Source organism: Sinocyclocheilus rhinocerous, unplaced genomic scaffold (genome assembly GCF_001515625.1).
Source record: "Sinocyclocheilus rhinocerous isolate Xijiao unplaced genomic scaffold, SAMN03320098_v1.1 scaffold946, whole genome shotgun sequence".
Classification (NCBI taxonomy): domain Eukaryota; kingdom Metazoa; phylum Chordata; class Actinopteri; order Cypriniformes; family Cyprinidae; genus Sinocyclocheilus; species Sinocyclocheilus rhinocerous.
Genome location: NW_015633151.1, coordinates 717,485 through 731,748, shown reverse-complemented (window position 1 = coordinate 731,748; position 14,264 = coordinate 717,485). Strand labels below are relative to the sequence as shown.

Sequence of the window (14,264 nt, the reverse complement as noted above, 5' to 3'; positions counted from 1 at the left end):
TCAGTTTTTTTTCCTTAGGGCTTGCTTTCTCTTCTCAGCAGGCTGTTTGGATTCCCTTCCGCTCCTTTTAGTTCTCAGGATATTGGCTGGTTTCAGTGGAGCGAAGCAGAAATTGATGCTGAAACTGGGAGGTTACTGTTCAAAAGCTAAGACAATAAACACGTCTCTTTCATGTGTCTATAAAGTGCTTATTTGAACAGAACAACCTACATAATTACCTTAGATTAGTTTACATTTGGCAGACACAGTCCGCATAATTTAGGATTAAACCTCACTTGCCTGATCCCTAAATTATGTAAATACACAACATGCCAACCCATATGGTAAAGCATTTAAGCAGGTATAATTGTTTACCGTCATAATTCAAAGGGACACAAAGGGGAAGGAATGTAATGTCATTTCCGTGACTTAACAGCACAGTTATGAACAGTTCGGCCTTTGCAAGAACTCATGACTGGCCAGCCAAGTGGGAGTCATAACTCACATTAATACTGACTTCCTACGAGACTCCTTCCAGCACTGAGTCAACAAACCTGTGGTGCTTTCTGCGAAAAGTCAAGGATTTTCGAAATAATTAAAGCCTCTTATATAGCTGAAAATTATATACCTTTAGCGTTTTAGGAAATTTGTGGTTCTATAGCATGCTCAGAGGAAAATAAATCCTACTGTGGAAATCCACTCTTCATTAAACTATCCCTGATAAGTCACTATTGCCACTAATGCAAATCTGAGCCTATGCGTCGTCTCTCAAGGGATCTTGTAATTCTGGGAAAAATACTTTTGAGTCATACTGTAACCCCACCTCCCATGTTTCATAAAGCAATAAAAACGGAAATTACCGTATTGTCCTGAATATAAGACGATGTTTTTTTCTATAATACACCCACAACAATAGGTGGCGCCAAATACGCATAAAACGAGTGTGCCATGAAATACGTAATGTAATGCGTGTTGTAAAGATCGCGAGTAAAAACAAAAGAAGCAGAAAACCTTACAGCTGCATGAGTCGTGACTGTCACGTTAGCCTGATGGGACCAAACTCCCTTTGTGATTTTAAAACGTAAGACAGTACCAAGATTTGACGACTACAGTAAGATTTAACTTCTACTGTTAATAAGATATTGGTGGGCTACTATTAGATGGATAGCCTAATGTCCTAATTCAGATGGGCTACCTGTTTTTTTTTTTTTTTTTAATGGTATATCAAAAAGGGTATTTTTTTTAAATGTGATTGTTGGTACATTTTACCAGTTTTTATCATACTTTCAAAACAAAAATTAAAATAGGAAAAATATGCAATATGAAAATAATTGAAGACAAAATGTGTTTTACTGAGAAAAAACAAGATTTGGTTTTTAAAAAGCCTTTTTCCAAAAGGTACATCTGGAAAAAAGGGGGTCGTCTTATAATCAGGGTCGTCTTATATTCGGGCCAATACGGTAAATATAATTTGTAGTATGTCTCATGAATGCAACGCACATTATGATGATATTACGAAACGATAGTGTGAGTAACGTCTTTTTGTGACAGTTTTGAGAGGCCAACTTTTAGAAACCTACCTGTCTTCCTCAGAGGAAAGTCATCCCGGCAGTCTAGTGGGGAGAGCAGGGAGATCTTGCAGGAGGAGGACGCTCCTCCCAAAGGAGGTGAACTTTGCTCCAGAGAGGTGTGATGGGAGGCCCTGAACAGAAAGGAGATGCAAACTGAACTCCTGAACTTACCTCACAGTCATAAATACAGCTGACAGCTCTTTTGTGCTCTAGTACTATCCACCTTAGTATCACATTAGTGATTATTAGTTCAAATCACCTACATTTTTTTAGGAAAGTCTGAAATGTTCCTCCAGTCTTGCTTTATTTATTTTTTTAAATATTTTACAGCATTTAAATACACAATCATTCAAAAATTTGGAGTAAATAAGATTTAAAAAAAAGAAATTAATACTTTTATTAAGCAGGAAAGATATTTATAATGTTACAAAGATATGTTAAATAAATGCTGTTCTTTTAAACATAATCTTCATTAAATAATCCTAAAAATAATGTATATTAAGCAACACAAATTTTCTTGAGCATCAAATCAGCATATTAGAATGATTTCTGAAGGATCATGTGACACTAAAGACTGAAGTAATGATGCTGAAAACTCAGCTTTGCCGTCACATGAATAAATTATATTTTAAAACATATGCATATAGAAAACAGGTATTTTAAATAGCAATACTATTTCAAAATAGTACTGTTTTTACTGTATTTTTGATCAAATAAATGCAGCCTTAGCGAGCATAAGAGACTTTACAATCCCAATCCGACCACAAACTTTACAATCATAGTGAATAATATTTAGATTTATCTATTAAGAAGTTACATTGTTAAATAGTATTTAAATTTAAATGAATTTAAAATGAACAGTCTGAAAAAAAAATCCAGCTCTTTTAAAACAGCAAATGTTTTAAGGTATTTGAGGTATGTGAAGGTTACTTACGTGTACCACAGTTTGGAGCTCTGGGGGACCCCATTGGTTGTACCGTCTTTGGTGGATTTACTCAACAGAAACTCTTGGAGTTTCTGCTTGACCTCATTGCTGGCCACTGCACCTGTCAGACCAGGAGACGCACAAACAGAAATTATGAACATCTTGGGGTTGATTCAAATTATAGATACAATAAAACTGAGACATTCCTGACAGAGCTCGACTAACATTCTGTGGTTAGCGTGATACAGTCACTGTAAACAGAAAGAATGCTTCCAGAGTTTGGCTTTAGTTCAAGGTCAGAGAAATGACTGTATTACTGCCACTCCCAGACACAGCAGGATCGGCCTCAAACAATAGCATCTCTCCTACACATTCACCCACACGCTCCAGTTCAGATGCCTCTGTAACATCACTGGCTAAACATTTTTGAGCACCTTTAAACAAATGAAGGAATATCCCCCTCTTCTGGACAGCAGCAGTGAAGCACTCTTGAAGGCTGTTAAAACAAACTTTGTGCAAAACTGAAGTTCTAATTGATCTATTTATGGGTAATCTGTATGAAACCTGTCAAGGGTGTTAATATTAAGTCACATTTCTTATTAAAAATCAAAAGACAAAAATAAGAAATTTTGTCTGCTTACTGAAAAGGGAACTATCGAAAACTAAATCTATTCTAATGGTGCATTATTTTTTTAAATTATGAGAATATTTTAATTATCTTAATTATTAATGATAATTAAGCACATTTTCCTCTAAATGTTTTTTTTAACCTGTAATCATATATTTACTTATTCCTTCTATATATATACAGTATATACTGCCATTAATTTGTTTATATAAAAAGCATATAGCTGTATGTTTACTAAATAAAGATAATGATTTGTTATTTTTAATGTAATTATTTAATTTTCATGTATTTTAATGAGATTCACCCATACATTTGAATTAATATTCTTCAGATTCACCCACATAAATAATAAAATGATTATATATTATATATATTAACTATCTACTAGGGATAGCATATCGCGATATCAAAACTGTCTCGATATTATCGTGGTCACATGACGATATGAAACGATAGGTCTTCTGGGAAAGTGTAGTTTTCAAATATATATTTAAACTTATTAGGCTATTCTAACATAAAAGTTCTTTAAAGTTGTGTTTTGGGCCATTATGCTTTGGCACCAGTACCGCCGCTCCCTATACGCAGAGAACGCAGTTTGCGTAGGGCACCAACTCCCATGGGGCACCATCCCAGTTGCTCAAAAAAAAAACACTTTCATTCTATATTAATATTAACATATACATAAATAAAAATCTAAACATTAACATATATATTATATACATATAATTATAAAAAATGAATTTTATGATGAACACAGTATAGGCAGTATAAGCACACGTGACGCGCCACAATGCTATTCTGCGTAGGGCACCCATTTGGCCAGCAGCGGCCCTGTTTGGCACAGTACTGTATCTGCCAAACGAACTAAAACCGAAAGCACAATATGGCCTAATTCCTTCATCAAGTCTGTTTTCGCTGCACGTTTCAAAGCGAAGCGCATTTCGTCCAGGCGATCAGCTTGTGATCCGGTGTTTTCTTTTCCGCGCCTCAGAACGGCTCCGTTCACCGTGAATGAATGCAGTGAACTTGTTTATTGCACATGCTGTGAGTTTAGCGCGCGTTGGGGACGCAACGGCCACCAGTTATGCTTTATTTTCGCGGCAGAGGATTACAGCATTTCACTAGATTTGTAGTGAGACGCGTTTTTGTAAGCCTGTTTTCACTGAAGTTTTTACTTTAAAATAAAAGCTCCACTGCTGTTTCTGTCAAAATGAAAGCTTTAAAGTGTGGTATGAATTGCTGACAGCTAGCGTTTTCAAATGCAGTCCAAATTCAAAATATCTCTTTCAAGTGTAGAAATTAGGAAAGAAGTATTGTAATTTCCCTACTGTAGTGTAAAGCAAAAATAATATACCTATGAAATATTCATTTTAATTTTACAGTGCAATTGTTTTAAAATATATTACTGTCGTTGTTATTATTATTATATTCGAATTTGTTTGGCTTCCTAAAACACCATTGTGAATGTAATTTAGATTGTAGTTTAGACAGTATATCACAAATAAAAAGAGGGTTGAGTCCCATTTAAAGTTCAGGTACAAGTCAATTCAGGCTTTTTTCTGGCTTAAGTTTTCTTAGTTAAGAACATGGGTTGCAGCTCTTAATTTTGAAGTGCATTAGATAGAATATAGTATATATAATACAATTAATTGTAATTTTATTATATATATATTAGTGCTGTCAAATGATTAATCGTGATTAATCGCAAAATAAGTTTTTGTTTACATAATATATGTGTGTGTACTGTGTATATTTATTATGTCTTTAAAGTGTGGTATGAATTGCTGACAGCTAGCGTTTTCAAATGCAGTCCAAATTCAAAATATCTCTTTCAAGTGTAGAAATTAGGAAAGAAGTATTGTAATTTCCCTACTGTAGTGTAAAGCAAAAATAATATACCTATGAAATATTCATTTTAATTTTACAGTGCAATTGTTTTAAAATATATTACTGTCGTTGTTATTATTATTATATTCGAATTTGTTTGGCTTCCTAAAACACCATTGTGAATGTAATTTAGATTGTAGTTTAGACAGTATATCACAAATAAAAAGAGGGTTGAGTCCCATTTAAAGTTCAGGTACAAGTCAATTCAGGCTTTTTTCTGGCTTAAGTTTTCTTAGTTAAGAACATGGGTTGCAGCTCTTAATTTTGAAGTGCATTAGATAGAATATAGTATATATAATACAATTAATTGTAATTTTATTATATATATATTAGTGCTGTCAAATGATTAATCGTGATTAATCGCAAAATAAGTTTTTGTTTACATAATATATGTGTGTGTACTGTGTATATTTATTATGTATATATTAGGGATGCACCGATACCGATACTGGTATCGGTATCGGGTCCGATACTGAACTCCTGTACTCGTACTCGTGCTCGTTAAAATGCCCCGAAACTAAACGCCGATACCACACAGCATGTGATAAGTGCCATATTCAGACAAAGAAACACCGACATCAGACAGCAGAATGGAGTTATTAGAGATTAAAGATGTCTACGAAGTATATGTATGTAATGAATATAAAACATTCCGTATTAATGCCTGTATAGCTGATTTGCGCCAGCTGTGAATATAATGTTAAACATTCAGTATTAACGCCTGTATAGCTGATGTGTGCGAGCTGATAAACAAAGCACGCTGAGTGGATTGAGCGCGCGGCGGCGCAGATGCGCGAGCTTGTCGAGTGAATATACCTTTCTCACAGACATCATTGGAAAGTTTATAGTTCGGTCGGATATGTCAAAGACAAGTAAGTAAAACAATGCACAAGTTACTTAACGGTAGGGAGAGAGCGAGAGAGAGACAGAGAGAGAGAGCGAGAGAGAGCACGCGCGCACTTCTGTTGTGTGATCTTTGATGTTCACTCACTTAGCACACGCATCATTTGGATTAAAACGAAATCGTACAAATAAAACCATTCATAGGGGCATTCACTATAATCATCATTTATTTTCAACCTTAGGCATACACGACTTTCTAGCGAAAGTGAATCTAGCAGCCTGTGTGAAATGCGCTAGACTGTACTATTCTGCATCAGTACAAACACGTGCAGGCGTTGCGCGTGTTTTGCTTGCTTGAGTGTTTCTGCATTATATGAGTGGCTTTGGAATATAAATCGCAGCACGTTTCAGATGAAAAAACGCGACTTCTATTTCTGAAAATATCACAGTTAGGAGATTTATAACGAGTGGTTCCCTGCATTATTACAGCAAAGCGCGTGATTACAGTACTAAGCCGCTGCAATGGAGCAGCTCTAATGCTATTAAATTAAAGATGATGTACCATAGAGCAAAAAAATGAACAGTGAAAGTAACAAAAACTTGTAAAATACATTTTAATGGGCATAATTAAGTGTGAAAATAACCGAAGGATATACAGTGAAACCAAAAATGATTCAGAGACCAGATATAATTTTTGATATTTTTTTACTAGTGGGTGCAGGACACTATAGTTAATTTATGTAAGTGAGGATGGCAAAATAAAGTAAACTGTGACAAATCATACCCAAAAATTCTTCATACTGTGGACTACCAGTAAAATTGATACAAATTTGTGTCCAAAAATTATTCAGACCGAGTCTGGGAAAAAATTGAAGTTCAGGTTTGCATGAACCTGGTTGACAGCATGCCCAGGAGACTATATGCTGTCATTAAGGCTAAGGGTTGCCCGACTAAGTATTGATAGTTGTGTAAATACTGTCATAGCTGTCTAATTTTTGGTTGATTGTAATCTATTACATACCTTTCTATCAGAATTATCTAGCGTTATCAAGATGAATTTGTTCTGACACCGTTTAACTCTGAGTTCTTGTCATGTTTTATTACCATTTTCTAAACTATAGCGAGTAAACTGTGATAATGTGAGAAATGTTGAAGGTGTCTGAATATATTTTGGTTTGACTGTATCTATTTGATAAATGAAGTTAACCAACTAACATTATACATACCCTTTTGGTTTCTGTACCCAATATTTAAAAAATGTACAAATGCAATGAAAATATTGGTATCGGTACTCGGTATCGGCAAGTACCAAAAATAAAAGTATCGGTATCGGGCGAGTACTGGAAAAAGTGGTATCGGTGCATCCCTAGTATATATAAAAGCACACACATGCATGTATATATTTAAGAAAAATAAGTTGTTTATATTTTAAATATATTTATAATATGAATATAAATATATTAGCGCTGTCAAACAATTAATCGCATACAAAATAAAAGTTTTTGTTTGAGTATTATATGTGTGTTCTCTGTGTATATTTAATATGTATATATAAATATACACACACATACAGTATATATTTTGAAAATATTTACATGTGTTTACATGTCTATATTTATATTCATATAATTTATATTATAAATAAATATATTTAATATATAAAAATAACATATTTTTCTGAAATATATACATGCATGTGTGTGTATTTATATATACATAATAAATATACACAATACACATACATATATTATGTAAACAAAAACTTTTATTTTGGATGCGATTAATCACGATTAATCATTTAACAGCACTAAAATATATACATGTAAATATTTTTGAAATATATACTGTATGTGTATGTATTTATATATACACAATAAATGTACACAGTACACACACATACATTATGTAAACAATAACTTTTATTTTGGATGCGACAGGACTATTATTATTATTATTATTATTGGATTATTATTTCGTTTGACAGCACTAATATATATATATATATATATATATACATACATACATACACACATATATATATTACAGTTAGCCAGCCCAGATCTATCTTTTTTTTTTTGTTGGTAACTTTCATCCTGTGTTGTTCAACACCTTCTCAAGTGAACATGTAAAAGAAGCAGACGTCATATAAATGTGTCATTTGATTTGACTGATGACATTTGGACGGTATTAGGTACAGACAGGTTGTGGAGTGTTTGAGTGTTGTGTGGGTGAGCGTGATGATGAGCTCTTACTCTCTCTGCTCTTCTCTCTGTTGCGGAGGACCAGGACATGTTGTTCACGGCGATGTCTCTCCAGTTCTCTCTCCTGACTCTGGAGCTCTAGTTTCCTCTCTTTCTCCAGCTGCTCCTGTTGTTGCTTCATAGCAAGTAGCTCCTGCTGCAACTGAGAGGCAGATGTTTATTATACATTTATTCATCTAGTTGGACTGTGTTGCGTCAGCTCAGTATGACAACAGGGTTGTGTTGGTACCTTCAAATGCTCCTGTAACTGGGCCTGATGCTGGCGAACCAGGTTCTCGTGCTGCTTCTGGAACTCACTAATGAGTAACTGTTTCTGAATCTGCTGCTGTTTCTGAATGAGGAGCAGCTCTTGTTGGAGTTGTCTTTCCCACACAGTGGGATCTGAAGCAGAGCTCTGCATCCTAACGTCTGTACGTAGGTCCAGTGGGGAGCCCGGATCAAGAGCCAGTGGAACCTCTGGTTTAATGTCCACTGAGAAATAAAGAAGTGAGAATAGAAGGATTTAGTAAAAAAGTCTTTGCTACATTTTGATGGTTTATTATTATTAATTATTCAGAGATATTTAAATGATCAGGTATACATATATGGGGATATGAATATCTTCGGTTTTGAAATTGGTCATATTTGAAAAACTTGAGTCCATCAAATCAAAGTCATGTGGGGCAGCCAACAAAGTCATGTGGTACAACCACCATGCATAGTTAAAAAAAATGTTATGTCATATACAGGACCCCTGGAGACACTCATGACAAGGTCAATATCAGAAAATTTGACATTTTTTAATGTCAAGACCATGTGTAAAATGCAATCTGTTCACTACTCCAAAACATAATGACATTCATGACTTCATGAATATTTATAAAAAAAAAATAAAATAAAATAAAAAATTTTTTACCGTGACAATTTATTCATTCACATGTATTCATTGCAAGAGAATTTATTTTATTTTATTATTGTTACTTAATAGTTACACCACTTGACACTTTTAGAGACATTAAATTTAAACTTTATTATTTAAAAATTAATGTGAAAATAATTGCCGTATGTGTTTTAAAGTCAAGTTGGCTTTCATTGTTTTTATCATTTTTATTGTTAATCAGCTGTTAAAAAAAATCAATATGAAAGTGATTCTAACAATATTGTTCCTGTGTCATTATCATTTTGTTGATTTTTTTAAAAAAAACATTATGTTTAACACTATAGTTATAGCTTGGTGTGAGCAGGTCTTAAGCTGAATCTTCCAACGTGCTAGAAAAAAAATGTCCTAATTTCCCTCCTCCGCTGAACACCTCCCCCATCAAAAGTTTCTAAGTATGGCCCCGTATGAGCTTCTCTGATACAGTAGGCAGAGATACAGTAGAAACAACTCTGCATTAGTGTGTCTAAATAAGAATCCCAGCCAGCATTCCATGAGCAATTCTGAAGGTTATTACTAGCCATGGTTTGGTCCAGTGTGTTTGACTGACCTCTCTGGTCAGTATGGAGACTGCAGTGCTGCAGTCTGTTGTTCAGAAAGTTGTGATATTTGTGTTCCTGCCTCTTATTCCCCTATCATCCTCCCTCCTTAGAGCCATCATCACACCTTTACCATTATGGAAAATTGCTGCTGTAGTCTTCAAGCTGTGCCTCATTACAAGTAATACACTGGGTACAAAAAAAGCAGAGGGCATCCCCCAAGGTCCCAAGAACTATATATATATCCGAGAGACAGTGAAAATCAATAGCAAGCCTGGAGGACAGTCCCTCGGAAAGCAGATAAGAGGAGACGCTCATCATAAGAGACTGTGACTCTTCTGCGTGACGAAAAGCAATTACGAAGACATGGCGTTTGGAAAGTGTATACGTACAGAATGATCTATGGGTGTGGAGAAGAAAGACAAAGAAGTCTACAGAACAGCTGGTCAGGATATACTTATGGTCCAGTGAATTTCGCATTGAGAGAAATCACACAGTGGTTGTTATACAATTGGGGATGATGTAACAACAGGAAATCCCACACAGAAATCAAGTCACTTTAAGGTTAACTGAGTAAGCAAGTGTCTGGAAACATGATTATGTCAAATGGTTTTTCCTATTAGTCAGCATGATGGATTAGTTGGATAATTTTTAATGAGCACTTTAGTACATAGCCTTAATGACTGATAAACAGAATCAATAACATGTAATTTATTATATATAAATGTCATTTCTATTAAATTTTTTTGTTGTTCCACACCTGTATCACTCTATTTCTTATGTCAAGCACAAAAGAAAACGTTTTGAAAAGACAGTTTTTTTTTCGTCCAAACTGAAAGTCAATGGAGTCCGAAGTTGTTGTTTGGGATCCTACTATGTTCATTATGGGGATAAAAAAAGTTGAAACAATCTTCAAAATATCTTATATTGTGAACGACAGACAGAACGATGGCTGGCTGGATGGATGGATGGATAGATAGAATGTCAGAACAATAGAAAGATTGAACAATACATAGAACAACGGAATGACAAAATGACACAACAATAGAATGATAGAACGACAGAACGACAGACAGATAGATAGATAGATAGATAGATAGATAGAATTTCAATAAACACACTGGATGCAAGAGACTAGATTCATTAGCTATGTAACTTAAATCCTCAGAAAGCTTGTTATTGGCATAACGCACCACCACCTGTTCCATTCTCACACACACACACACACACACACACACAGAGGAAAAGCCTTTAAACCATGAATTCTATCCATGAACCAGTGTCTCTTAAGCCTAGAATATTCCCCTAATGAGTTGCCATAGCAAGGCACTTACAGTGACACACGCAGCAATTCACACATTAATGGTAAAGCATTTGTGTGCTTGTTTGGTTGAACATAATGTTCTCCGCCATCATCAAAAATGTCTGCATGCGCAACCGCTGATTATAAATAGCAACATAAAAGCAAGTGGTGCAATCTTAGACTATGACAAAACCCACACCCAATCCACCACCCAAACTGGCTGCCATGGCAACGCTGGCGACATAATGACTCCTCTTCCTGCAGATATTGAGCTGCGCTGTGTGGTGTCTCCTCCCCGAGAGCACCCATGGATATTATATCATCCCTTATATAAGACAGAAACACACACACACACAAGCTCTCACAGTTTCTGTCGACACTGATACACGTCGGCTATGCCTGTCAGCTCCACTTGAGGTCCAACTTCTGGGTGTTTAGCAAAAATTCACCTTGGTTTGTTGACGTGACGGCACTTCTCGGAAGAGAGGCGACTTTGAAGCGACAGGAGCGGCTCTCTCTAGTGAGCCAAACAGATGACCCTAAGCATCCCGGAATGATGGGGGGAATATTAATTCTGACTTGAGAGAGCTCTTTACAAAGAGCAGCCTGTGTTCTTACAGCACTCATGGAGTCAGCCAATGAGCTTCAACAATGAGTCACAGGCATTGGGCTCGCTGCCCTAATGGAGCTAAAAATAGCCTCAGAAACACCTGCTGGCTTGGAGCGCTCGCCATGGTGATATCTCATTTATCTTATGTTTCCCTGCTTGCCCTCCCCACTACCATCATTAAAAAGATACACTTTGATCCGACCATCCAGCCGAGCTCTTGGCAAAGAAACCTCAGGTCAACCCACTCACACCTCCCAACTCAACTGGTAGCAGGCGGTTTGAAGATTAAGAATGACCAGGTTAGACCAAATGGCCCTCTGGATAACACAACTTAACCTTGTTCCAGACAGCGTGACATCATTGTGACACATTGTTGGGAAGAGAAGCGTTGACGTCATCAAAGGTCAAAAGGCTTCTTCTTAATGTGAACTATAGGGTTTAAGGATGGTAACTGGAAAGAATTTCATGATTACTTTTTTGATTCCTTTTCACCGTTCTGGTTCCTTAACACTTCCATTAACAAGTCTTTTAATACCTTTTAAGAATAAATATTTGGGGAAACTTCCAAAATGATGAGATCAATTCATTAATGAGTTTAAATCAGTTCCTGCAAAAGGTGATTTTACACTTTTTATGCTGCCTTTTTAGAGCTGGCATTAATACAATCCAATAATTGGCTTTAATTATGCATTGAACAATAATACTAAACACACCCCAAAAAAAACATTTAATTCATGTTTTTTTTTTTTATATATATATATTACCAAAAAAACACAATGTGTATCTTTAAGTACACACTTTCATATGAACAACCAGTCAGAGTCTGTGTTTGATTCACTACAAAGAATCAACTCATATGAGTCATTCGTTTGTGAATCAGACTGGTTGTGCTGAATTTCTTTGATTCACTATAAAAGCTCCACGTCTTTAGAGTTATTTGTTCAGGAATTATAGCATGCAGGCATCATACGGAGGTAGGAATTCAATGATCGTGTCACATCCTGTCTACTGACATACCTTTATCTGATTAATTTTTGAAGGCAGCATAGATGTATCCTTCGCTGCCTATGATATCCCACAATCCTGTGCGTTTGAGCTAAAAAAATAAAAAAAGACATCTAAAAGTTGTGGTTTAGTTGTTGTGTAAATGTATGTTTTGAATAACTTTTTTCAACTTTTGATGTCCTTTCTAGTGAAAAATTAGTATTGTTGTAATTAAATATTTACTTACAGACAAAATTCTATTCTGTTCAATCAATAAAGAGTTAAGCTGGCTCAGAAGTCAGTCCGAAATGAGTTTTGTGAGGTACCCTTGTGCAACAAGTCAGCTGCCTAAGCTTTTGGACACTGGTTGCTCTGAATGTTTTGATTCACTACAAAGAACCAACTAATAAGAATCGTTAGATTGCGAAGCAGACTACACTGATTGCCCTGCAAGTTTTTGTTTCACTACAAAGAACCAACTAATAAGAATCGTTAGTTTGCGAAGCAGACTACACTGGTTGCCCTGAAAGTTTTTGATTCACTATGAAAAACCGACTCATAAGAGTCATTAATTCCTGAATCAGCCTACCCTGGTTGCCCTGAAAGTTCTTGATTCACTACGAAAAACTGACTTATAGGAGTCATTCATTCATTAATCAGACTGCACTGGTTGCTCTGAATGTTTTGATTCACTAAAAAGAACCAACTCATAAGAGTCATTAATTCCTGAATCAAACTACACTGGTTGCCCTGAAAGTTTTTGATTCACTATTCAGTGTTGCTAAGTCCCCAGTTTTCCCGCGGAATTGGGCTACTTTAACACTGTTGCCGCGGGCTGTTTTTCATGTCCGCGGATTGAAACGCCCCCAATAATGTGATATTTAGCCCCTGGAATGCGAATTTTACTGGAGGAACCCTGCCGAAAAATTTGAATTTTACCTCCCGGAGTGCGATTTTTACCGGTGAACCCCCCTCGAAACGCAATTGGGCTAGTTGTGGGCTAGTTTTGAGTAGCAACTGGGTGGGTTTTGTTTTGAAAACCTGGCAACCGTGCCTACTATTCACTTCATTCGGGAAAGGGACTGCACTGGTCACACTGACTGTTTCATGATGTATCATTCAATAGAGGTGTTGCACTGCGTACACATGGAACTTTGCCTGTGTTTTAGTACTGTATTCACGTATTCATATTTAGCACATAAAATGTGTGAGAACCACTAACACCAAACGTCAAGCGATTCCGTCATTCGATAAGACCTATATTGCTTCAGTCCACTTAGGTTTCATAATACATTGTTGACTAGATGAATCAACAGGTTGGATGCTGTAGAACCGCGATGACGTTCATGTTTTTCGTCAGTCCCGCCACTCTATTTTAATTATGCTAACAAGGCACTTGTTGAGACTACAGTGGGACGTGGGCCATTTTTGCATCACCTGACATCAGCACTAAATCAATGTTATGAGACAAAACACACTCACACCTCGTGTTTTGGCCTCGAGCCTTTGCAAGAACATTATGTGTAATGAAGCCAAGAAGAGCTGTTGATGTATTAACGCCAGTTGAGCTGAAAAGAGAATCGCAAACAGCAGTAACTGGGCTAAATATCTTTTCTGAGCACAATCTTAATATAGGGAATGTGTGAAAGACTGTCAAACGTGTGGAGCCATCTGGTAATTTTAACTCGGGCAAAAATATGAGCACCCTGTCAAATTTATGTAAGCTATTGCTCTGCCTACCCCCAACCCTTAACCCCCCACCACCACAAACATTTCAAGCACCTTTAGCTTTCATGAACTGTCTTTAGTTGTGGTTTT

General features: G+C 36.1%; 1 protein-coding gene across 3 annotated transcripts in view; it reads right to left on the bottom strand.

The window, feature by feature from the left end:
- Window positions 1-14,264, bottom strand: part of LOC107743167 (histone deacetylase 9-B-like) — a 41,723-nt gene that overhangs the window by 18,230 nt on the left and 9,229 nt on the right. For 2 of the 3 annotated variants that reach the window (XM_016556295.1, XM_016556294.1), the window contains exons 2-5: window positions 8,324-8,565; window positions 8,086-8,236; window positions 2,485-2,605; window positions 1,560-1,681 (exon numbers count right to left, since the gene is read on the bottom strand). In XM_016556295.1, the coding sequence (XP_016411781.1) occupies window positions 1,560-1,681; window positions 2,485-2,605; window positions 8,086-8,236; window positions 8,324-8,565 (636 nt within the window). The remainder of the gene's footprint in view (window positions 1-1,559; window positions 1,682-2,484; window positions 2,606-8,085; window positions 8,237-8,323; window positions 8,566-14,264) is intronic. The other variant, XM_016556296.1, reaches the window with a different exon arrangement.